Raw genomic sequence first — 26,280 nt, forward strand, 5'->3', positions numbered from 1 at the left:
CACCCCAGTCACCCTGTGGTCAGCAGATTGGTGTTTTCCAAGCTTCCAAATGCCTACCTGTCTCATGGCCTCAGGCTCAGTTTTAATGTTCTTTCTTTTCCATCCTCTCAACTAGAAAAATGACTGGCACTTCCTTTCTGGTTTTTTTTTTTTTTTAATTCACTTCATCAAAACAAATTTCCTAGTTATCCACCAGTGACCAACCATATCTTGGCTGCTTCACTATATTACTATCTTATGCTAACATGTTCCTGTGTGCACCCAAACACTTTTTAAATAGAAATATGGTTAATCCTAAGAACCACTGGAAAGAGAATACAGCTTACAAGAGCATACTGAACATAGTGCTCTCCAGTTCGACTTAACATTTTGTGGCTTGGATATATGTGCAGTGCAGGCTTCTAGTCTTACAGACAGACCCCCGCCATCTTGACAGCGGAGCATCCTCTTGCATTTCCGTCTCCAAACTTCCAGAGCTCTGCCTCTCAGCTCCCAACATTTCTCCAGCTCTGCACCCTCAACTAGTACTTTTAGTAGTTTCTCTTACATGGTATTTCTGAAATTCTCAGGATATCTAAATTGCATAAAATGGTCTAGAAGATTGTCCAATGCTCATTCTCAATAATTTGTGTATTGTTTGTGGCAATATTTAAAGTTCACTTTCCAAACAGAATACTTTGAGGTTAATTCCATCTACTAAGTGCTCATAGTAAGCTAATTTTGACTAGCCCAAGTAAATAAAGTCAGAGAGTTCTTATAACCATTGTAAAGGGCTATACAAGTAAAATTCAGAGCATACATAAATACTTTTTAAATACAGTGTCCTGAGTACTGAACACAACCAGACTTCCTGCAGACATCTGTACTCACCTTGCTGTCCATCGGGCATGGTCACAATGATGGGCTGGCCCATCCCACTGGTTGGAATGGAGTGCAAGTTTCCGAGCTGGATGCCATCTGTGACTATCGTGATGACCTGCTGACCCCCTGAGCTAACTACTTGCTGAATTGCACCATCCACAGATTCTGCGGTAACTACTTCCTCTGTGGCCACTACTAGAGGGGGGAAAAAAGTAAAAAAAAAAAAAATAAATAAATGAAAATCATTGAACATGAATAGAAATTCATTTTTGCTTTGTGTCTCTCAGACAGGACAAGTTTTATATGGTTTTTATATATCACTACCAATGTAGACATCTATACAAGTAACTGACTGTAAGTCTCACAATTTATAGAGTTCCAGCCATCTTTTTATGACTGTATTTTTAATAACCTTCTTCTCCACTTCTCTGTATTGTACTTCTTTACATGAAGTACAATAAAAGATCACTGAAGGTAATATCAAAGGTTATATCTACTTAATAAAACTACATGACTCAAATGAGAACGATATGATTATACTCTAGACATATTTACGTATCAGGGGATAAGGGATATGTAGAACAGACAGGATTCCCTTTTGGACTAAGTGAACAAGGTCACTTTAGTAAGCAGCAAACAGACCTGGCACTAGTAATTCAAATTTGGCATAAACCAAACCCTATGCTCTCAGTCATTTCTACGAGGTGCACAGGGAAATCTAACAGTTAAAAACTTTGCCTTTGCATTGCCTAAGTAAGAAAAAAACAAAACAAAACACAAATTAATATTGCCAAAAAATCCTTTCCCATAAGCAATCCTACACCTATCTCTGAAAAAATGTGTGAATAAAGACATGTTCATTAACATCCTGACAGCTTTACTGTAGCTACTAAAAAATAAAACTAGAAATAACCAAATACTCGTTGGCAGTAAACAGACTGTGGTCATCATACAATGGAATACAAGTCACTAAAATGCCTGTGTGTAAAACATGAGTGTAAGTAACAAAACACACACTGCCTTCCTCTGAGAGCTGAGCAATGACTACACAGGAGCAAACATTTCAAAACTCTGTAATAACAACATGCTTAAAAGGAATGAAAAGTTTTGTTTTGTTATTAACACAGAAGACAGAAGGACTAAGAACCACAATTATAATAGCTGACTCAGACAAGCGTCACTAACAGGTGCCAAATGCACTGGTGAGACATTTTGGTGATCAGGATATTGAAATATTCGCAAAGTATCACTTTGATTCCAAAGTAATCAAAGATTACTAGCATGAAGTGAGACATGTATCTGTCCACAATTGGTTTTCAAAGCAGATCTGACAAAAGGCCCGGCTTCAATCTTACAACAGTATTATTTGTTCACAGAGTCACAAAACAAACCCAGGGAAACCCAAAACGCAAACAATCCTTTGAGTATTCTTGTGATTTTGTTTGCCTTAAGCAATAATTATGCTTTGTTACCAAGCACATTAAGATGATTTCAAGAAATTAGTTACAAAACGTAATAGCACAAAATAGCAAGACATTCGACAGAGTAACTATGAAAGCCTTCAGTACACTATTACTTTGATTTCTTTTTAAATATCCATATGAAAAAGAAGCGTTCACTGGGTGAATACTAACGACAAGTACTCCTACTGAAAAGCTTCAGCATACATAAGACACTTCTGAGATCACACAGTCAAGGCTCAACCCAGGAACTTTCATCTCTGCACTGTTAGCAGTGACTGCCATTAAGATAATAGTTCCTGCCTTTCATCTAAAAAGCTCTTTTAAGTTGTGTGATGGTAAAATATTTATGAAAAAATTAAAAGGAAGACAATTACAGAAGACAAAGTACACATCCCAGACCTAAAGAACAATCTAATAGGCAAATGTTAAAATATGTAAGAAGAAAGCAATCTTAAAACTTTAGAAGATTGTAGATATAAAGTGTGCGCATGTGCGTACAAACTGACTTGTAAAAAGTAACTGTAACATCATATATATTCACTGATGGAATATAAAAGTCAGGCTGGAATGAGGAAAGGCAAACAGTGGCAGTGCCTTTGAGGCTAAATTACCAAGCTACAAGCTGAAGTAGGGTTGGGAAGAAAACATTCCTCGCCAAGTACCAAGACTGGACACCTCCCTATAGAAATATTTACCAGAAACAGAAACTACACTACAGAAAAATCTAACAAGTTTGAAGGTAGAATCTATAATCTAACCTGAGATTAAGAACAAAAAAAGTAAAACCAAAAGAGACTCATATGACCCAGTCGTTTGTTTATTCCTAGAACTGAAGTCTTATTAACCCTAATTTGGAACAGACCAAAAATATCATGTATAAAAGTTTCCTGGTGCAAACTTCACTTTGAGAGACAGAATTTTCAACCATCACTAGACATTTCACATCTTTTAAATACATCTAGGAATTACAAGTTTTTAAATACAAAAAGAAGTAAAATCATAGATTTCTATTTGATCAAAGTATTATATAATTGGGCCATAGAGAAGAATACAACTAAGCAAAGAAATGTAGGTTTACAGACTAGAGCTACAAAATAAAAGCTGAAAAGCTAGTGGGAGTGGTATGTGTGTGGTGCATGTGTGTGCACACTCATGTATCTGCATGCCAAGAAGAGGCTGAGGTAGGTTATCAGGTGTATGTGTCTACTTTATTGGCTTAAAACAAGGTCTCTCACCTACCTCAAGTTTACCCTTCTGGTTAGATTGGCTGGCAAGCCAACTTTAGCGATCTACCTATCTCTGTCCTCCCCGTGCTGGGGTTACAAGTACATGCAGCCCTACCTGGCTTTTCATATGGGTGCTGAGGCTTCAAACTCAGGTCCTCATGTTTGCAGAGCAAACACTCTTACCCACGGAGGTAGCACACAAAAACCCTCTACCTCAAAAAAAACTGAGCATGTACCAACTAAATCTGCAACTGTACTTCTTTAACTGGTATGCACCTCAGGAACATACCTCCTGAACTTCTGCCCCATTCACACTTTGTATCTACCCACTGCCAACTCTCCAAATATTTCATTATGATTCCCCTTGCCCATGTAAACCCACGATCTGGCAAGATGGGGCACATGACTACACTCGGGGAGAGCTAAGCAGTGGATGCCCCCACCCTACTTCACATGTTAGGTGGGCACAATTTTATTCCACCTTACAAGGGCCTATGTAAGCACTTGGACCTGCAGTTTCCTTATTTATTTTTAATAAAGATGGGATCAGGACATTGCCTCATACTGGTGGCTGATACAAAAATAAAAATCAGAAATAGCAACTTTAATTAATAAGATTTAAGCAAGTAACAAGAAGTATAGCCAACCAATTCTGAAAGAACTGCAGAGGTAAACACAAATTATAAGTAGGACTCTTGAAGAAAACAAAACATTGCCAATAAACTCTGAAGAGATTTCTTAGACAGGATTCAGAAGTACTCAGCCCAGAGGAAAACCTCGACAGGGTGAAGCAGTCTGTATATAGACCTCACTTGTTTCTGACCTGGAGTTTCTGAAGAATTGGACAACGGGGCAGATGCTTCAGCTAAGGCAGCTAATGTAGCTAATACTGACGTAGAGGAGTTTCCAAACTGAACAGCAGATACTCCTGTTTCATCTAGGAGAGAAAAAAACAGAACTTACGTTTAGGGTGCTTAACTTCATGTACTCTGCTCATCTTCCAATCTCACTAAAAATTTCTGTTTGTTTGTTTGTTTATTTAATGTATATTAGTACACTGCCACTGTCTTCAGACACACCAGAAGAGGGCATCAGATCACATTTCAGATGGTTGTAAGTCACCTTGTGGTTGCTGGGAATTGAACTCAGAACCTCTAGAAGAACAGTGAGTGCTCTTAACCTTTGAGCCATCTCTCCACCCCCCTCACTAAAATTTTAACCAATACCAGATAGCATCACTTTGGGAAAGATAATACTGTCATGCACTGTATAAGACTGCCTTTCTTTAGATTCGTTTATCTTAGAAAAATGGTTTTATAAATAAATAAGAGACCAAGAGAGTGGATGGTACTCTTACCCTCACTCTCCAACAGTCCTTTCTTAAACTGATGAATACCTACTAGCTTAACATCCTAACAGCTATCCTACATGCATCTCAATACCTGTCGCCTTAGATACCAGACCTGTAAGATTCACCACCCCTCCAGGTCCAATGATGAACTGTGGTGTGGCAGCATGTATTGTCACAGTGTCAGGACTCTCCGGGTTGGTGTTGATTTGGTTCTGCATAGCAATCTAGGGAACAAATTATCACAGTATTTTCAGAATTACAGGCAGCACATCTGGGACAGGCTCTCAATGTAGTATATAAATACACACATGAAGAAACAGTCTCTCAGGAAAGCCGCACAATACAATGGGAAGACTTGGTAATGAAGCACTGATAGCACAGCAGTGAGTGTATGTGTGACTTATACCTGAGAGCACAGCAGTAAGTGTAGGAGTGACTTATACCTGACAGCACAGCAGTAGTACAGGTGTGACTTATACCCTAAGGCCTTCTGTGGAGACAGCAAACCTGACTGAAGAAGGAATCTATCAGACTCTTACAGAAAAAGTAAGCAATGCAAGATAGTTTACTGTTCTGTAGAAGTATTTAAATTATTTCTATCACATTAGGTGATGCATAACATGACACATTAAAGTATGGCCTTCCCATTTAAGTATTCTCAATCTTTAAATCTCAACTCTTAAATTATATTCCCAGATATGAAAAAACGAGAGTCAAGGTACAACTCATTACTTCCCAGCACATAACACATCTTACAATAAAGTTGTGAACATTTAATGAAGTCAGGTGATCTTAGAGAGTCCAACTGAAAACAGGACAAGAAGACAAGGGAGAAATAATTCCAGTTACCAGGAAAGTCAACCATAACTATGTCCTCAAATAGTTGTTTGTTTCATTTTTATAGATGATGAGAAGGAAAGAAAGAAACCAGAATAATAGACTCTATCACTTATATCACAAAACCTTGGCAAAGTTTTGCCACTGTTAGTCAGATGTGTCTGCCTTCATATCTACTGTTTTTGCCACTGAAAGCTTCAGCCATATTCAAGGTGCTGAGGGAAGAGACAGGGTCAGGAGGAAGAGAGGGCTGCCTGGGGAAACTCCCAAAAGCTGCACCACTGGAAAGAGAGGAAAGGGAAAAGGATCATCTTGGCAGGAATGGAAACCAAGTGTCAAATTAGCTCAGTCCTTAAAACAGACTGAAGAAAAGCTTTGTACTCAAATTCCTGAGCATCAAAGCCCCAAGTAATGAAACTCCTGCTCAGCGAAACACACCACTTGCTACATCCCAACTAACATTTTTTTAAAACCTAAAATGTAAATATATCAATGTTAGATAAAGTAGGTTTAAAATGAAGAGGGGGTTCAGAATGGTTCAGTAGTTAAAAGCGTTTGTCATAGAAGCTTCAAGACCTTAGTTCAGTCCCCAGAACCCACGTGAAGATGAAGAGAGAAGTGACTTCATCCAGTTACTCTCTGGCCCATACACATACCCTACTCCCACCCCCACACATCATGCACATACACACACAATAAATTTTAATTTTTTTAAACAAACAAAATTTAAAAAACAAAATATATCACACATCCAAGTCTTTATAAAGTAGTTTATAATTATTTTGATAAAACATGATATCCAAATGTGCAACAAAATAATTAAATGTCCAGAAAAGGAACTCAGAAAGTGAAAGCACAGAAGGTTAGCATTTTCTCTAACCTTCCAGTGTACAGACAGTAATGAGCAGAGGAAGTGGAGAGAACATGGCCATTAAAGAGAACTGAGCCCAGGAGGAAAAGCTGTAAGACAGAGCATCTGGCTGCAAGCTGCCTTTCATGTTTTCTTAAACTGAAAGCCAAGTTACCTGTAATATCTCTGCTAAATCTTCATTTCCATTGTCTATTGAAATATCAAATGCAGTTTTACAAAATTTACTCTGCGTGTGTACATCAGCACCATATTTGATTAAAAGCTCCACCACCTCTTGATGATTATGTTCTGTTGCCCAATGCAGAGCTGTCATCTTTAACATATCCTTTGCATTGACGTCAGCACCATGCTAAAAGATATTTCAAAATCAGTAATATTTCAAGAGAGGAAATATAAAGAATCCCTGATATGAAAGTACTAGCCACAATGCTTTTAAGCAAGAAAAAACATCTTTAATTTTGGAAGGAGAGGTATTAAATACATGTTCAGTAATTATCAGTTATCTGTCACTTAATCATTTTTCAATCATGCTGATTTTTCTAGCTACTTTTCTTCTAAGTTCTTAAAATAAGATAATTCTGCGTTCAGTACTCAGATAGGGGCACAAAGGGCTGAAGTAGCCTCCCAAGTGAAGGTCAGTACTGAGTTTTTCTCTAGAACTCTTTAATGGTTTATGGTGAGTGATCCCTTACAATTAAATATGTATCACCTTTTCTTTCAAAACAAGAACAACCTAAGGAATCAGAAGGAAGCTATCTAAGGCACTGTCATATGTGACAAGCTGGATAGATGTGGCTATTCAGCATACTGCAGCTAGTGAGGGTGCAGGCTAGTGAAGGCAGCTTTGTGTAAATAAGCACTGAGTTCAATACAAAGCAGAATATGGAACAGCTCAGTAAGGATTCCTATTCTGCTTTTATGCTGAAATGATAATGTTTCAATGCACTGGATTAATTAAATAGTAACATGAATTTGTACTTTTAAATGTGGCTTTAAAATACCTAGGATTACATATAATTTACACCAGACTGCTTTGCATTTCTTTCACCTGAGTTCATTTATAGGCTAGAATAAAAACGGCAAAGAATAATGGCTATCACTCTGCTTCAGCATCTTCTGTGTGACCTTTTGACATTTCAATGACTAAAAATAAACCCACTTTTAATTAATTACTTGTTAATCTGTTTGTTAACCATCCAATACTAATCTTCCCTGCATAAGAATTCTGACTATATTAAGGCAAAGCTATAGTTCTTCACCCACAAGGCTTACTCTCAATGGTTGACTCAGTAACTAAGAACACACCTGTAGGAATGTTTTTCTCCTCCAAAGAAAACCTTAAGGCAATATTCATTTGACAGACTTAAAAGCATCTATAACAAAAGCTCTATCAAAAGTCAAACAAAAAGTGGGCACTTAATAAAACTCCTTTCTAATCTTAATTTGTTTCTGTGGGGTTTAGGCTTAAAACCTCAGTCCAAAAAAGAAAAGATATACCTTAAGCAAAACCTCTACTATGCTGGCATGGCCCTCCGAAGCTGCCATGTGCAGTGGGGTCCGGTCCACTTTGGTCCTGGCATCTCTACTTACACCGGCTCGAAGAAGAACCTCTGTGGTAGAGTAATGCCCGTACTGTGCGGCCAGATGAAGTGGAGAAGTTCCCAACTGTAACACACAAACACATGCATACACATGCACACGCAAAAAAACAAAGTCCAGTTTTCTAATTGCTTTTAATATAATTCTACTACAAACTATTCTACATTTTTAAACAGTGAAGCATATTACATTATATATATAGCAATTCAATCATCAAAAGATATCACTCAACTTGGGCTTATGTTCACAGAAGTCCTCAAGAAGTCCCATACATGTATTAGTGTGGAAATAGTCAATGATTTCTTTAATTCAAATTCTCTCCTTCTTGTTCCTCTCCCTTGCTCCACTTTTAGACAAGGTTTCAGGCCTCAAACTAGAGATCATGTCTCAGCCTCCTAAGTGCTGGGATTATACCGGGCCTAGCTCTTTGTTACTAACAAAAAACTGAAATTAATTTTATTAATAATTAGAGATAATGAAGCTGGAGAGATGGCTTAGTGACTAAAAGGTCCTCTTGCAGAGGACCTGGGTTCAATTTCCAGCACCCACATTGGCAGCTCACAACTGTCTATAACCCCATTTCCAGAGGATCTAACACACTTACACAGACATACATGCATGCAAAACACCAACGCACATAAATAATAAATTGTTTAAATAATTAGAAATAATTATGACCTGAAAATAAAGAAAGTTGCATCAGAGGCATATATCTAAATAGGTAAAATTTAGCTTACATTATACTACATGCATTAAGAACAAAAAAGCCCACTAACTCTGATGGCCAGTCAATAATGTTAAAAGAAATATTTTACCAGACCATAAAATTTGCAAGGCTGTCACTTTTAAACAGCACCTCTGGCTTTTTTTAAACTTTAGATTTATTAATTTTACTTTATGTGCATGAATGCTTTGCCTGAATATAATGGAACACAGCCCCAGGAGCTAGGGTAATAGAGGGTTGTAAGCCACCAAGTAGGTGCAAGGAATTGAACCCAGGTCCTCTGCAAGTGGTCTAAACCTCTGAGTTATCACCTCAGTTTTCAAATCACGTTCTATGGACCACATTGTTCTAAGACCTTCATGTATTGGTTTCACTGAATGTTCTCACAGTAAGGTACTATAAAAGAACCAAGAAGTACAGAGAGGTCACCAATTTGCCTCTAACAACACAAGTGATATAATACAAGGCAAATTTTTAAAAATATGTATTATAACAAAAAGTCATTTACTTTACAAAGTTTTAAAGAGAACCTCACAGATCAAAGGAGATTATTGGATAATCCTTTTTCATGCTTGTTGTATTTTCATATAACTGGTCTTTTCTCCTTTCAAATTCTGTAATGAAAGCCTTTAACAATTCATCGAACCACTGAGATTTACTTAGAGAGGTAGTGAGGTCTACTTTGTATTTCTTGTCATTCTTAAGACTTTTTTCCTTTTTGGCTCACAATGAAAGAAAAAGTACATATAACATGCATACTTACATATGGTTTCAAGAATAGTTAAACAGCTGTAAAGGCAATACCAGTCTGAAAGGAAAACTTTTCTAATACTTTGAAATCCTCCCACATGTTGCTTCCTGATCACAAACCCTTCCCTTGTCCCTCAGGAAAATGCTACTCAAATAAAGAATCTAATCAGTTTTAGCATGACTGTGTGTGTGTGGTACGAATTCTGGGGTCCAAACCATGGGCATGCTTCACAGCAAGCATTTACCGCCCATCTCCTAGTGGCTACTCACTTTGACAAGAATTTCTTTGTTTGAATTTGTATCAATTATAATCCTTAAATGGTATTCTTCGGTTCTCTGTTTTGAGGTTTACTAAAATCCTACCATGCGTACTTGTAGCTTATCCACTGTTTATCATGTTAATAGGCAAGAATGTAGCACACTGACTTTCTCTACAATAATCCACTACTAATTCAACTGATCAACTCTGGTTTGTTCCCAGTTTTATTATAAATATTTCTGCTACATAGGGTCTTCTAGTAACTCAAGCACACAAATAAGATTTCCTTCTATAGTCTACAAGCTCAACTGCTACAAACAGCATATACATGTTAAAGTTCACTAAGCACTGTCAAGCTCTCCTCCAAAATGACTACATCAATTCACCTTCATTTGATCTCCTCACCAAGGTTGCACTACAGATATTACTTTGCTAACCTAGTAGATATGCCAAATAGCTTCTGGCTTTACTTTTCATTTACTGATCAAATTGAACACTGTTTTGTATCTCCTGGCCATTCAAACCTTATCTTGGTGAAGTACCATGCTGAAATAATGTCTGTTATTACTGACCCTTCTATACTGTGGATACTAAGCCTTATTTATGATCCTTCTGTCTTCATGTACTGTTACAGCATCATGGTGATATATCTAGTATGTATTTTCTTTGAAAAGAAATTATTTCTACTTTACGTGTATTAGTGTTTTCCTGCATGAATGTCTGTGCACCATATGTGTGCAATGCCTGTAGAGGCCAGAAGAATCCTCTGGAATAGAAGTTTGAGGAAGTTGTGAGCTGCCATGTGGGAGCTGAGCAATGAGCCCAGGTTCACTACAAGAGCAACAAGTGTTCTCAAGCACCGAGAAAGCTCTTATAAGCATGAATTTCCAACAAGTTGATTCTGGTATAAATTTGTTGGACTACTTGAATTTGTGAGCATTTATCAATTCTGGAAATTCTAGGCACCTTGTCTTTCCAACTACCTCACCCTGACCCACACTCACTTAGACCAACAAGCGCTAGGCCATTTCCACCTTTTTACCATGGACAATGTTCATGGCATCTCTCAGTTTCTGACAGGACTTACATCTTCGACTGTGTGTCTACATTATACCTTGTGTTTCCTCCTATCGGCTCTCTAAGGTGTCTACAGTTGTCTCTAACTTGTTACTGAATGTTACCTGCAACCCTCAGCAGGTCAGCTTTGGCTGTCAGGTTCTTTCAGCAAAACATTCGAGCTGCTTTGTGTTTGGATGTTAATTACTCTTGACTGCTTGAAATGTTATTATGGATATGAAGCTGGAATTTTAAAAGGTAGGGATTTTAAGTTTCTCTAGGGAATATACATATGCTTCTTACAGGGACATGAGTGAAAAAACCCTTATCCAAAGAAACTTCACATTCAGTCCTTGCCTGTAGGGTACATGGTGTTTGTGAATCCAGCTTCAAATGTACAAGCTGTGCTTGTGATTCCAAAGTTCTCTTCAATAAATGTTTCCTTCTCTCCCTCATTCCCATCAAGTCATTTCTTTGCAGTGCCTCACACAAAGAGCACAAGAGCAGGGAGAAGAGAAGGAGGAGAGAGATCCTAGTATTCTGAGACAACCAGAATTGTCCTACAGAGTTAGCCCTGAGGCACTCCCAGGTCTCTGTCTTCAGTACCCTATGCTAGTGAGCTGGCATAGCTAACAAAGAAATCTAAATGCAACAAACTTTCAGAGAACAAATTCTCTGGATCCCAGCTTACATTCAGTGTGCTAGGTTCACTGGTATTTGTTTGTTTGTTTGTTTGCTTGTTTTTGGGGGGTGGGGAAGGTTAGTTTTATAAGACAGGGTTTGTGTAGCTCTGGCCATCCTGGAACTGGCTCTGTAGAGCAGGCTGGCCTTGAACTCACTGAGCCCCATCTGCCTTTGCCTCTCACTACCACTCAAGATCTCCTTGAAATTCTTTAGTGAAAGCATCTTATCTGATACAGACAAATGTTGTAATATTTATAGATGAAATGCCAGTTCCTGGGGTCCACTTAAAAAATAATACAAAGAAAGTGCATAAAGGATTTACCATGATATAGTTTTTGAAGGTAGATGAAAGGCATACAGGAGTTGATGCTTGTGTAAAATTAAAAAAAAATTATAAAATATTTAAAAACAAGGAATAAGTGAGTGTGCGGTGGTGCACGGCTTTGGCGCCCGCCACCAGAAAGCGGACGTGCCCGGCTTTCCAAGTTCGAATCCCATGTGACTCTCAGCGAGTCTCATGGGGGGTGGGGGGAGGAATAAAGACAAAAAGTTAAAAAACAGAAATTTCTGGTGGTGTACACCTTTAATCTCAGCACCTGGGAGGCAGAGGCAGATCTCTGATTCTAATGCCATTCTGGTCTACAGAGCAAGTTCCAGCCAGCCAGGGCTACACAGAGAAACCCTGTCTAGGCATGGGAAGGATCAGACTTTTCTGTTGTTATGAGTAGAGTTAATGCAGATTCCTAAGCCCAGACCTTTCTCTTTACCCCTAGGGATGAACGGTATGTCTTCTGCCTCGTCCACACTGCCTTCTATATTGCAAAAGACTGTTCCCTTTCTTTTCTTCCTCACTGGTTTGGTCACATTTCTTTCCTTCTCTCCCTCTCTTTTCTTTCTTTCTTTGTTTTTGTGAGACAGGGTCTCACTGTGTGTATGCAGCCTTGGAGGTCCTGACGTTTACTACGCAGACCTACCTGCCTCTGTCTCCATAGTCACATTTCTTACAAGTTTACAAGTAGCAACCAAAATACAAACCCTTTTTTTTTTTCCTTTATTTCAGGAGCAGCTGAAACTCCATCTTTGTTACTTTGTGAATTATCGATTCTCTCCCTGGCAGCTATTATACTCACACAAAACTAGTATAGTCCAAAGTCTTTAAAATAAACAACTTTTATTCAAAGAGTGGATAATGTCTATCATTAAGAAAATAATATGCACATTAATTTAAAAGGCAGTTCATTAGGGGGCTAAAGAAATGGCTCAGCATAAATACTGGAATAACTTTTATCTGGGAGGAAAGAGAAGAGGTAGAAATAAAAGCAACTCTACAACATCAAGATTGCTCTTTACCCAGTCTGTAGTAAAAGGAGCTCCATTTGCCATCAAAATACGAACTTCGTCATCTTGACCTGCTCGTGCCGCTTCTAAAAGCTTCTTCCCCAAATCTACCAGGGACATCTAAATGAAACACATGAACTGACATCAGAACTTTCATTACATATGGTGACATGACTTCTCTTCATTCTTAAGTTCACTCTGTTATCCCTTCAAATGTGGTACTATTAATACGAAACTATTGATCACACAAAGCAATTTATATTTGGATTCCTGAAATGTATTCATTTCCCTTCTCACTAAGTTTTGCCCGAGTAAAGTTGGTTTAAATTCTTCACATATGACCAGCAAAAACAGACAAGGTAAGGAGGCAGGTACTGTGTGTGAGTCTAAGAATTAAAACCGGCTTTTTATTTATTATTTTTATTATTATTGTTTTTATTGGAGCCTAATAACACTTGTCAAAATAAAATTAAAGTATAAGATACTGTCCTGTTACTGATATAAGCTGCTCTACCATAACCTTTTTGGAAATAGTAAGAGTGCTCAAATTCTAAAACAAATGTCTTCTGCTCCAGTACATATAGTGCACTTAAAATCTTCCAAAAACAAGCACAATTCACACTCCATGCAAGTTCTAAAATGGAATTCAATGGTCTTATGAATAGTTCATGTTTCTCACTAAGAATCTATAAAGAGAATTAATCTTGAATTTAAGAATTCTCTAAAGACTAATGTCCAAGTCAAGGGAGGGAGGAAGAAGAGGGAGGCAGAAAAGACAATCCAATGTATGTGTCAAGAAAGACCATGGCAGGACTCTATAGGTGAGATGTTCAGTGGTGCTCAGAGTTCATAAACAGTCATTCTAAGGAGGAAGAAGTTTTCCAAACCCAGAAAGCCTTCCAGCTAGAAGCTTCATCTGTGATACTGTATGAAAAAAAAACAGGGAAGACTGTAGGCCCATGGGGAAGTGAAAACATGGCATCTTTTTCAGATTTAGTAAGAAAAAGATGCAACTGGGATTCAAATTTGTCTAAAAAGGAATACGCTCACAAGGTTAAAGTCATGAAGGAGAGAGAGTGACAGGTGGACTAGTGTAGCCAAACTAATGTGAAGAGCTGTCACTCAAAAAGAACATATGAGAAACTGACAAGGCTTGGAAAGGTTATTTTTCCAGAAAGGAATAAAACATGCTACATACTTGGAAGAAATCTTAGGAGGTATAAAACTATAAGAGAAAACTACAAGAAAGTCTAACTTCTGGAAAGAACTATTCCAAATTGTCATGTTTTAGTAGCTTCTATAATATTAGAGCATGCACACTAAGCACAGGAAGAACCACACAGATGAGATTTCGTAAGTACTATTCTATGTGAACAATAGTTCACACTGTCCCACTGTCCCCTGTGGTGACAAGTGAGAAAAAAGCCATAAGCAGCTGTAGAGTTCGCAGCTTTTCTTTGTGTGTTTTGTTTGCATGTGACACTTGCAACATTTCTTTTACCTTTGTCCTTCTGGGTTTTTTTTTTTTTCCCCCTTTTCCCTCTCTCCCATTTTCTCTGTAACCCAAAGTCTTTAATCTCTGCAAACACAGTAAACTTCTGATCTGTTAAAGTTCCTTCCTAAAGACCATGTATCAGTAATCATCACACCAAAAGGCAAAAAAACTTTAAGCATTTTATTTTCTGTTAAAGACTACATAATCTGTAAAAGAAAAGCTGACCCCTCTCCTAGATGTATAGCAAAATCTAAATTACTAAACATGGTATCTGTACAGTAGATAAGTCAAATTTCACTTAAATGTCTCTGAGACTTATCCTTTAAAAAAGAATTTTTAAATGCTGTCTACACACTTGTGGAATAGTCGACTGATTATATCTGCCAAGACAGAGTAATCAGCCCTTAATAATTCTGCATCACTACGTCTGTCAGATGATCCTGGACCAGAAGGCTGAAGATTGGATGCTCCAACGTCTTGTAGTATAGGAACTGTCCAGGTGTTCAGTGGTCTCTATAAATTGACTACGTTTTAGAAGCTATGCTTTGTGCTTCCCATAATTTCAGTTAACTCAGTCATTCTAGATTTCTGACGGTGTTGAAAACTTATAGTCTCATAGCCAATCCCAGCAACTTACTTTGAGAGAAAAGATTTGAGAGAATAGATGGTTTTCAGCTGACATTCATTCTAAAGCCAAGAAAAAAAGCCAGGTTCAGAACTAAGTCTTTTAGTTACAAGAGATGACAGAGGCTCTGGTTAGTCAACAAAATGATGAACTAGGTATTGGGTCTATCTTGTACCTTACTGACACAAATTGGTATAGCTATGCTCTAATTGTAGTTTGAAAGAAAAGTTTTATTTTAACAGGAAGAGTGATATGTAGAAGGAGCTAAGGTGGGAGGAGTATGAAGAGGAAAAGAAGGAGTAAGGAGAGGAGGAGGAGAAGGAGAGGAGCTAGATGATGAGAGAGAGAAAGGGGGAGGGGAGGACATGGAGGCAGATATTCACATATCTCTGCCAGTCAAAGATAGTTGATATATCTAGGTTGGGTATTGGGTTACACTTCTGATTGAGCATTACCAAACCTATAAAGCCTTTGATTAACATTTTTAAAAACTTGTATAAAAGCAAAAAGGAAAAGGGGGCATGGGATAGGGGTTTTCTAGGGAGGGGAAATGGGGAAAGGGGATGGCATCTGAAATGTAAATAAATAAAATGTCCAATAAAAAAAAGGGGAATGTGAAAAAAAAAAGAAAGATGTCCAAAAAATATGCTGTGTACAAAGTAAACATTTTACAGTGTTTATACAGCCAGGCAAACCCATTTGGCATGTATAGTACCAGAAAGAGCAACATCTGGAGAACCACTACACAGTGCCAGACTAGAGTTTTCTCATTCTGAAATTAGTCTGTCTTTTTTCATTTTGATTCATATACATTCTGGATAGTAGGTCCTTTGTCAAATACAAAATTATCAGGAACTTGTTTTCAAATCCTGATTTCTTGAATCTCTATCCTTTTTCTTTAATCTTATACTATCTTCTATGCACAGGCACACATTTTTGAAAGTGACTTGTAAAAGTATTTAGCATATCTGAAATTTGCATTCTTTACAGACTCTTTCTTGACAGGGTTTCTCTGCGTCGCCCTGGCTGTCCTGGAACTCACTCTGTAGACCAGGCTGGCCTCGAACTCAGAAATCCGCCTGCCTCTGCCTCCCAAGTGCTGGCATTAAAGGTCTTTATAGACTCTTACACATATATTCCACTTCAGATTAGTTCTGCAAATTATACACAGGCAAAAAAAAAAAAAAAAAAAAAGGGTAGAAGCTTTCTAATAAAAGAAATTGCATTTTTAAATGATCTGTATTAGGATATAAGAAATCTCTAATTATAAACAATTACTACCCATGCTGTACAACCTTCTATTTTAGTTGCTGATAAAGAGCTATATAATGGGGGGGGGGGGGGAGGAGAAAGGACCTAACTCGAAACAAAGATGGGGAGAAAGCATAAACAAGAACCTAAGGCAGTGGTAAAAGAACATGGTGGACATGCATGTAGTCTTCAAAAAGAAAGAACTATTGACTGTCACTAACAGATGTAAAATAATTTTAAAGTAATTTCTACTGTAGTCTAGGGTGATTAAAACTTACACTTTTATACTTTTATATACTGCTCTATTATATATGTCAACAATAGTAAAAGTGAGCCAGCTTTAACTCAATTTAGCAAATTTATTAAAAGTTCTAAGAATGCAAAAAATCCACTAATTAAATTATTACCCTCCTATTAACCTACTCTAAAAGATAAAAGATAGGTAAGTTATAATGAAAACAATCTACAGAAAGAAAAGTAGTTCAATTAGAGAACCTAACCCCACAGAAGGCAACCATTTAATTAGTCCAAAGCTATGTAACAAAATGTATGTGATGCCTGGCCAACAGGCATAGTTTGAATATCAAAACATAAAGAATAAAATATAATCGGGTGTGTTAACATACAGATTACTCTCAGCAACTGTGAGGCTGAAGTGGATAAAAGAATCATAAGTTCAAGACCAGCCTGGGCTACACAGCCTGCCTTGGGATACATTTATATCATACTATTGAATCATTTGTTCATATTTTTTAGTAATATATATATATAGATAGATACATAGGTGATAGATATACATATACTAAGTACATATATGTATGTATATTACTAAAAATTTTATATATATATATTATATATAGTACTTTACTATTAACAAGTAATCTAATAGTATAATTATGGAGACATTTCCCATTTTATAGTTTCTGTAATTTTTAGGAACCAGATTACACTGCATAGCTGTCAAATAAGTAAATACAACACTGAATATGGTCTCACATGCCTGCCTTACTAAGTAGGAGAAGTGGAAGAAGACGGAGGATACTGGAGAGCACACCCAAGGAGGCACTACCATGAAACATTTGAGTAAATACATTCCCATGACTTCCCCATGTTTCAATTATTCAAAACCTACCATTTAAGACTCTGGCACTGAAGCTATTGTGATTTTTTAAAACCATAAACAACATAACAGATTCATGTCACTAGACTAAAAAAAAAAAAAAAAAAATCAGTGGGTCTCAAAACTAGATGCCTTTGTTTACACAGGGAAGCATTGGAGACATTAAAGGTGGGGAAGGCTCTAGCATGTAATAATGGTCCAGTCAGAAACACTAAAAGTCTCACAATGGGGACAATCTCAATGGCAAAGAACTGTCACATGTTCTGGGTCCTACACTGGAACAGTATATACTCTTAACCACTGAGCCATCTCATCTCTCCAGCACCAAAACTGTAATTTTCATTTCAACTTAAGAGACAGAATTAAACACTTTTAAAGATAGAAATGGATTTAATAGGAAGAAAATACATGAGATCAGCATCAAAATGCTTTCATTTTCTTGTCCAGATAAAAATAATGAAAAATACCAAAAAATAGCAAACATTTTTCTATGCTCACCTGAAAACACAATGAAGTAATTCTGACTGGGAGAAATTCAGTTGCATCCAGACAATGAAAATGACCAAGAGTTTGGGGGCTCAGCAGGTAATGGGGCTGCTGTGAAACACGAGGACCACAGTTCAGATTCCTAGAATCCACATAACACCAGGTGGATGGGATAGCCTGGCACCTAGAAGGTAGAGCTAAGGCTAGCCAAATTGATAGTGCTCTGAGTTTAATGAGAGATCACGCCTTCAATAAATAAAATGGCGAGCAACTGAAGACACTCAATTTCAACCAGGCCTTCATATACACATATATATGTGCACTCAGATATGTGTAAATGCACATACACACATGTACCATATACACATATACCTAATGGATCAAGTCTTCAGTTCATTCAGACTGTTTACATATTAAATCCTCAGGGAAAAAATTAGTATTAAAAAGATGAGGGTTAGCAATTAAAATATAGAGCTTATCATTTGATTTCTCCAACTGAAGAAAAATCAGTAAATTTTACTAACTGGCAATCTACCCAGAATCTACTGTACATGGCATTACACCACTTAGTTTAATATTCCCTTTCTCCTTGAGACTATAAAAATACCCATTACAGTATGTTCCACCTTGAATTCACTTACTGGTTATGAAATGCTTCTCACAGTCGAGCATAAACCAATGCTTTACTTAAATTAAAACATAAGATCCACCGGGAAACTTCAACTTCTCAAGAGCTACTTCAGCTCACAAGAACTATACATGCTGAGTGCCATCTAGTGGTTACAAGAACAGCAGCTTATACAAGCATACATACTTAAAGGACATCTTTAATACTTTTACTTAAAAACATTTGGCGAGCAACTGAATATATTACAAATAGTATGTAATATATCAAGACCCTAAACTGTATATACAACATAAACTGAACTATGTAAAAAATGCACAGAAAAAGAGCTCAAAACAATAAAGCATGATAATTAAAAATACAAATTTCCCATTATTCAGTAAGTTACTCATACAATTAAAAACACTTCTATTAAAAACCTTTACATCAGGGTTGGAGAGATGGCTCAGGAGTTAGGAGCAATAACTGCTCTTCCAGAGGTCTTGAGTTCAATCCCCAACCACATAGTGGCTCACAACCATTTGTAATGAGATCTAATGCCCTCTTCTGGTGTGTCTCAAGATAGCTACAGTGTACTAATATACATAAAATAAATAATCTTTAAAAAGAAAACTTTACATCAAAACTAGGTTACAGGTAAGCTTTAAAACTTAATACATAATGTTAAATGTTGAAAGCATTTGTTTTAAATAGAAAAAAGATGTAAAATTAGTAACGTGTATATAGCTATAAGTATGAAATATTTTTGGCAATCAATAAGTATTTAATTGTCAACATTCTCACGAGAAAAAAACCTGAGGGGCTGAGGAGCTGACTCAGTGGTTAAGAGCACATGCTGCCCTTGCAGAAGGCTTGTGTTCACTCAGTACCTAGCACCTGCACAGGAGCTCACAACCACCTGTAATTACAGTCCCAGGGGACCTAGTGCCTTCCTCTGGCCTCCATGGGCACAACACACACTTGGTGCACAAATATGCATACATGCAGGCAAATACTCTTACACATAAAATAAAATACAAAGGAATTTTGCTAATAATACAGTCCTCAGAATCTTGTAACCTCTCACTGTTGTCCCCAGTGTACAAAGAGAGAAGAATAAAAGGATTTAAGTGCACTCGTTTTCAACTGAAGTTCTGTATCTTTTACTTTTTGTCTTCTACTTTAAGAGAACACAGAGAAGCTTCTAAAGTAGAAGGCAGTATGTCATCTGAGGATTTGGGTGTGGTCTCTCCTCCCTGTGTAATTCTTTAGAAGGGAAAAATGATCACCATTCCCTTTTCTTTTCTGAAAAAGCCTTCTATGTAGTCAAGGCTGGCCTCACATTCAAGACCCTTTTCTTCTACCTCAGGCTTCTAAATGCTAGCTAGATGTGCTACCGTCTAATTATCCGACTCACATTTATCTTAAAAACAAAATAAGAGCTGGAGAAGCAATTCAGAGATGGAGGCCCTGCGTTCAATCCCATCATCACACACTTTCTCTCTCTCATTCACATACACCCTCTCACTCTCTCTCTCACAAACACACACACACACACACACACACACACACACACACACACACACTCATTCATATTCTCTCTCTCCTCTCCCCTTTGTATCTCTGCCCTCCCCCATCTCTCTTTCCTGTTAGCCATTTTGAAGTATACACAGAAGTGAGGTGAGGTAGGAAAAAAAAAAACCACCAGGAGTTCAAAGCTTGTCTGGGCTACATAGTGAACTTGAAATCATTCAGGGCTACACAGCAAGACCCTGTCTCAATAATTTTAAAAATAAAAGCTTTTGGTTTCCTTTCATTATAAAAAAAAAAAAAAAATCACTAGAATATCTGTTATAACCAAAGCAGAGTAAACAGAAAGAATGGATAGCCTGGAAAATAGGAACCTAAAATAAATACAATGGAAAAGATTCAAAAGGTTGATGACCTCAAGGCAACAGCTGAACCAACCATGGAAAGCAAATCCAGCTGGAGCATTAGGACAGAGGTTCCAGGACGGCAGCCTCCAACACAGGCTCGTAAGCCTCTGCAAAAGGACTGAAACTTCCAATGGAGAGTCTGGGGCACATGACAATGGACATAAGATGGCTAAGTAAAATATTAAAAAGAGGCACAATTTTTCAGAGAAAAGCAAAAGTAGTAAGTTTTTCATTCACACTGTATATTACAAAATGTAGGCTGAGCAATAGTCCCAGTAGTCTACACCCCGAACCTATGAGTGTTATAGATATGGATTACCCAGGTGAGACCAATGCAAAGAAGGAAGCAGAAGGGACTGAGACGTGATGAACTATGATCCTGACAGTTGATGTATGTGAGGGACAGACAGACAAATGAGGAGAGCTGAAACATAAGAGGAAGTGGGGTGGGCAGAAGAGAGGAGGGAGAGGAAGAGAGACTGAATTGAGATTAGTTTGAAAATTAGTTCAAGAAATAGCTAGGCACAGTGACAAACCTCTGTAATGCCAGCAATGCAGAAGATAAGGCAAGATAAATAAGTTCAAAGAAAATAAAATAGCAAAAAGTATCATTGTGCCAATGTGAACTCCACACTAACAGGGTACAAGAACCAATTTATCTACAAGGTCCCTACTCCTATAACCATAACCTTGATCTCAAAGCTCAGACCTCAAGGCTAAACATCCTGTGGTATCACAGAAAGTGGAGGCACCAGTCTCAGGGTAATCCTGTTTCAGGCTGGGACCTGACACTAGATTTCAATGGAAGCCCCCTTCTTCCTGCCTGTTAAGCTTTTCAAGAAGGATGTGCATTGTCCCTGGGACTCTGGGGGAAATGCTCACCTTTTTCTTCCTCAGCATTCCTTTACCCATGTCAGCAATGCAAGCCTGTTCAAAACCACTTGTGCTCTAGAGTTCATGTTCCTGCTCAGGGACCCTCTCTCTTCTCTAGTACCTGCTTTCCCTGCCTAAAGCATTCACTTTATCTGACCCACCAACTAACCAGCATTAAATAATGGTACAGTCACTATAACACTAATACACGGTATCATGTATTATACATCCATACAGTCTAGGAATCTTTTTCCCTTGAGACAAGGTCTCACTGTATGTCCCTGATTGGCCTAGAACTCACTTTGTAGGCTAGGTTTGCCTTGAAGTTCCAGAGATCTGATATCTCTGCTATCTCGGTGCTGGGATTAAATGTCTAAGAATTTGTATTCACTTCCACGCCCACCTCCCAGTGACACACCTCCAACAATGGCACACCTCTAAATCTTTCCCAAACAGTTCCATCAACCACAAAACAAAAACATTCATGACCTTGGCTTATAGACTTATCTTCTGTAAGTTTACAGGAAGTTTATTTGGAGTAGACTCCTGGCCCCTTTAAATCACACTTGCAGCAGTCTATGGGAGCCATTCTCATTCAAACCACCATATTCCACTTTCTGATCCCTACATGTCCCTGGTCATATCATATGCAAAATACATTCAGTCCAACTTCGTAAGTCTAAATAGTCCTTCATAGTCTCAACATGTTAAAAAGTCCAAAGTCTCTTCTGTATTTGTAACCCTCTGTAAAAGCAAAAACACTGTAACATTAATTCCAGCTTACAAAGACAGTGTGTGTCTTTGTACACACACATATATGTATATATGTATATATATTAATATATCATTGTGCCAATGTGTATATATTATATATTATATTGTATATAAATATATATTTATATATTATATTTTATTATATATTATATATATTTAATATATTTAATTATATAATATATTACAATATTTATATTTCCTTCCAAAAGGAAGGAAAAGGGACATGTTGAGGAAATACTGGACCAAGCAAGACAGAAAGCTAGCAGGGCAAACTCCAAGTCGCATTCTAGTCTGGTATCAGAGAGCTTTTAGATGGTCTGTCCCTCCAGCTTTTCTGCCTGCAACACACTCCTATTGGGCATGCTCCATTCCCTGTATGCAGCACTTTTTAGCAGTTATTTCACGGCTCTAGCATCTTGGGGACCCCAAAACAATCCATGTATTACACAGCCTCTCAGGCCCTCCATGCAGGGACTCAGGTAGATTCCACAACCCCTTTTACTCATGTATCCTTCATGACTCTAAATTTATATGGATGATGCTGCAAAGTTTGGCTGCTAATAAAAGTAATAAACTATTTCTTTAGTGGAAAATTCTTTTGGTTGGTTGGTTTGGTTTGGGTTTTGGTTTTCTCAAGGCAAGATTTATCTTTCATGGCCAGCCTTGGTGGAGATTTCAAGACAGCCTATTGTTGACTATGTGGCATGGTCATTATTAATCACTGTTAGGCAGGTCAATGAAAAGGAGCTAGTAGAACAAGCAGAAGTACAAAAATGTACAATTTGAAAAGAAAAAGAACATGAGGAAATTCAATGTTAGAGCCCAGGCTTGTGCTGATAAAAAAAATAGCAGATTAAAGCTAGGCAGTGGTGGCGCACGCCTTTAATCCCAGCACTTGAGAGGCAGAGGCAGGCAGATTTCTGAGTTGGAGGCCAGCCTGGTCTACAGAGTGAGTTCCAGGACAGCAAGGACTACACAGAGAAACCCTGTCTCGAGAAAAAAAAAAAAAAAGAGAGAGAGAGAGAGAGAGAGAGAGAGAGAGAGAGAGAGAGATTAAGAAGGTGCCTGAACTGAGCAAAAGCAGCAGTGCCCTCTTCTGGGGTAAGGACCCTACTAAGCTCAACTGAAACAACTTTCTGCTGAGTTAGGCAAGGTGCCGAATACCTCTGACCCTAGAATTTGGGATGAAAAGGTAGGTGATCTCTGTCAGTTCAAGACCAGTCTGATCTTCATAGGGAATTCCAGGACAGCCAGGGCTCTTTAGGGAGATCCTATTTTAAGATTGTATCTTTAAAATCCCAAATATTTTTTTTAAAAAAATTTCTGTTCCTAAAAAGCAACAAATGAAAACTGCTGCAAATATGATTTAAAGGGGCCAGGATTTCACTCCAAATAAACTCTTTTATAAACTTATAAAAGATATGCCTGTAAGCCTTGGTCATAATGTTTTGTCACAGAAACATACACGAATACAGAAACTGGTACCAAGAGTGGATGTGAAGAAACTGACCATGTTCGGTTTTTTATTTACACACACACTTTTTTTTAATTTTTTGAGGAATGTGGAAGACTTTGGTACTTTGGACTAGAAAAGCAGCTGAATGCTGTAATCAAAAGTTTAAAGAGCCACACTCAGAAAAACCTGGAAGACAGTAGTTCTGAAGGCAGTGCAGTCAATGTTGGCCCAGTTCAACAGGTCTCTGGGGGGACAATACTAACAACTGTGCAAGAGGCAAACAAATTTTGGCAAAAACATGGCTGGTGTTTGCTCATGTCCTAAGAACTTGTCTGAAGTCAATTAAAAGGTAATGAACTAATTTCTTGAGCAGAGAAAACATCAAGATTGCAATGTTGAGTCTATGCCATGGTTAATGAAAAGGATCATGTGGAGCAGACCTATGGTTTGGAAAAAAAGGAGCATTGAGAAGTTTAATGATACACAGCCAAAGAATGAGCTAGAGGAGAGAGCACAACTGTTAAGATTAGCACTGGGAAGAAGGGATCTGCTCTGCACCACCACAAAAAAAAAAAAAAAAAAAAAAAAGCGGGGAAGAAGAAAGTGGTGGTGGGGAGGAAGGAAGGAATATAGACTATAACAAAAATCAGTCTATTATATAGAGACTTTTTTAAAAAACACTTTAAATAGTGTGGTGGTCTGAACAGAAATGAACCCCATAAGCTATATAGGGAGTGGCACTATTTAAAAGGATTGGGACATGTGGCCTTGTTGGAGAAGTGTCACTGGGGATGTGTTTGGAAGTTTCAGAAGCTCAAGCCAGGCCCAGTAGCTCTCTTCTTCCTGCTGCCTGCTGATCCAGATGAATTTCCAGCTTTCTCCAACATCATGTTCACCTACATGCCACCATGTTCCCCAGCATGGTAATGAACTAAAATCTCAGAACTGTAAGGCAGCCCTAACTGAATACTTTCCTTTGTAAGTTGCTATAGTCATGGAATTTCCTCAGAGCAACAGAAAGATAAGTGGGTATGCATCAGATACCAATTTCTCATGAACCATGACACATCATTCTAGTGAGTTAGAGCCAGTATCCTTTAAAAAATCTGAGCATACAACATAGTTACATATATACATACATATGCACAAAAACACAGTAACGAGTACAAATGACCACCATGTGTAACATATTTCCTACTGTGGACTACTACAAGTTCTGGGGACTGAAAATGTAGCTCAATAGTACCTCTCCTTTTATGTGAAGCCCAGCAGTTTTTAAAATCCTGAAAACTACTTTGATTGTTGCTATATAAAGACAGGTCTCAGGGAATCCTCTAACAGGCCAAGCAGGCACACCCTACCCAGCGCACTTAGGATCTTGAGTTTCTTCAATCCAAAACATGTTCTCTCACTCTGGTACCCAGGTATCAAGTCTCTCTAACCACTCAAGTGGCAGCCACACCACAGCATCCCTCCCCTTACCTAGCCTATTCTCTCATACTGAACATCAGACACTGTTCACTATACCCTCCACTCAAACGACAGCTCCTACAAGGACTTTGTCTTGATTTTGGTTTTTCAAAACAGGGTTTCTATGTGGCTGTCCAGGACTTGCTCCATCTCAGGAGATCACCTGCCTCTGCACCACCCCTCCTCATCCCCCAATGATGGGATTAAAGGCAGGCACCAGCAACACCTCACTGGTTACTCATTACTATGAGATCTGAGCAGAGCCTGGCATGGACAAGGGTTTCTGAGTACATTTTAAAATGGAAGGAAAGGGAAGAACATTATCAACAAGGAAACAGAAGTATCATGATGCCTCAGAGTAAGGAATAAGGTTAAAGAAGCAAATGTAACATGAAAAAGTTTGAGTGCAGAAAGTAGACTTTACCCTGCCAACTACTGGGGGTTATTCAAATTGTTGATTATTCAAACACTTATTGAGCACATTGCTTGGCACAGTGGAGAGTGCAAAGGTTAATGGTGTAGTGGAGAGTACAAAGGCAAAAACCAAACTCTTTCCTTGAGCTTTCAGAAGCACAGATTTGGAAATTTAAGGGAAATTATTCTGGCAGCCACATGCAGGGTGGACTCAAAAAAGAATCTTAAGACAAACAGGTTGGTAGATATAAAGGAAAAGCATGTATCATAGAAACCTCAAGAAAGACAGGAGGGGGAGAAAAACTGGGAACTGTTAGAGGAGGCCAGGAAGTAATAAATCTAAAGGTGATGGAAATTCCTTAGCTTCCACTAAGCCCTGAGCCTTCACACACTCTCTGACATTAGCAGCCCAAAAAGCTTTTTTTTTTTTTTTTTGGGGGGGGGGGGGTGGGCAGGGGATGCAGATGATCTATCTTATCATTGGCAGGAATGATGACATTGGTAACAGAATCTCACACATAAAAGACAATAATCAAAGGGGGTAAAGAATAGAATATTAAGTAAGAAAAATAAACTTATGAAATCAAACAACAGGGGGCTGCAGTATAGTCAAGAGCACTTGTTTGATTCCCTGCACCCTTGTGATGGTACCACACCCCAGTTCCAGGGCAGCTGATGCCCTCTTCTGATCTCTGCAAGAACCAGGCGCACACACAACGCACATACATACATACATGTAGACAAAACATGCATACA

At 38.1% G+C, this 26,280-nt stretch overlaps 1 protein-coding gene across 4 annotated transcripts in view; it reads right to left on the reverse strand.

The window, feature by feature from the left end:
• The window catches only part of Gabpb1 (GA binding protein transcription factor subunit beta 1), a 48,733-nt gene that overhangs the window by 15,894 nt on the left and 6,559 nt on the right, over positions 1-26,280 (reverse strand). For 2 of the 4 annotated variants that reach the window (XM_034496286.2, XM_076929690.1), the window contains exons 2-7: positions 13,032-13,139; positions 8,107-8,274; positions 6,764-6,958; positions 5,014-5,125; positions 4,374-4,487; positions 871-1,056 (exon numbers count right to left, since the gene is read on the reverse strand). In XM_034496286.2, coding sequence (XP_034352177.1) covers positions 871-1,056; positions 4,374-4,487; positions 5,014-5,125; positions 6,764-6,958; positions 8,107-8,274; positions 13,032-13,139 — 883 coding nt within the window. Of the gene's footprint in view, positions 1-870; positions 1,057-4,373; positions 4,488-5,013; positions 5,126-6,763; positions 6,959-8,106; positions 8,275-13,031; positions 13,140-26,280 lie in introns of those variants that run through there. The other 2 variants (XM_034496287.2, XM_076929691.1) reach the window with 1 other exon arrangement.

Source organism: Arvicanthis niloticus, chromosome 2 (assembly GCF_011762505.2).
Source record: "Arvicanthis niloticus isolate mArvNil1 chromosome 2, mArvNil1.pat.X, whole genome shotgun sequence".
In the NCBI taxonomy this organism is placed as follows: Eukaryota; Metazoa; Chordata; class Mammalia; order Rodentia; family Muridae; genus Arvicanthis; species Arvicanthis niloticus.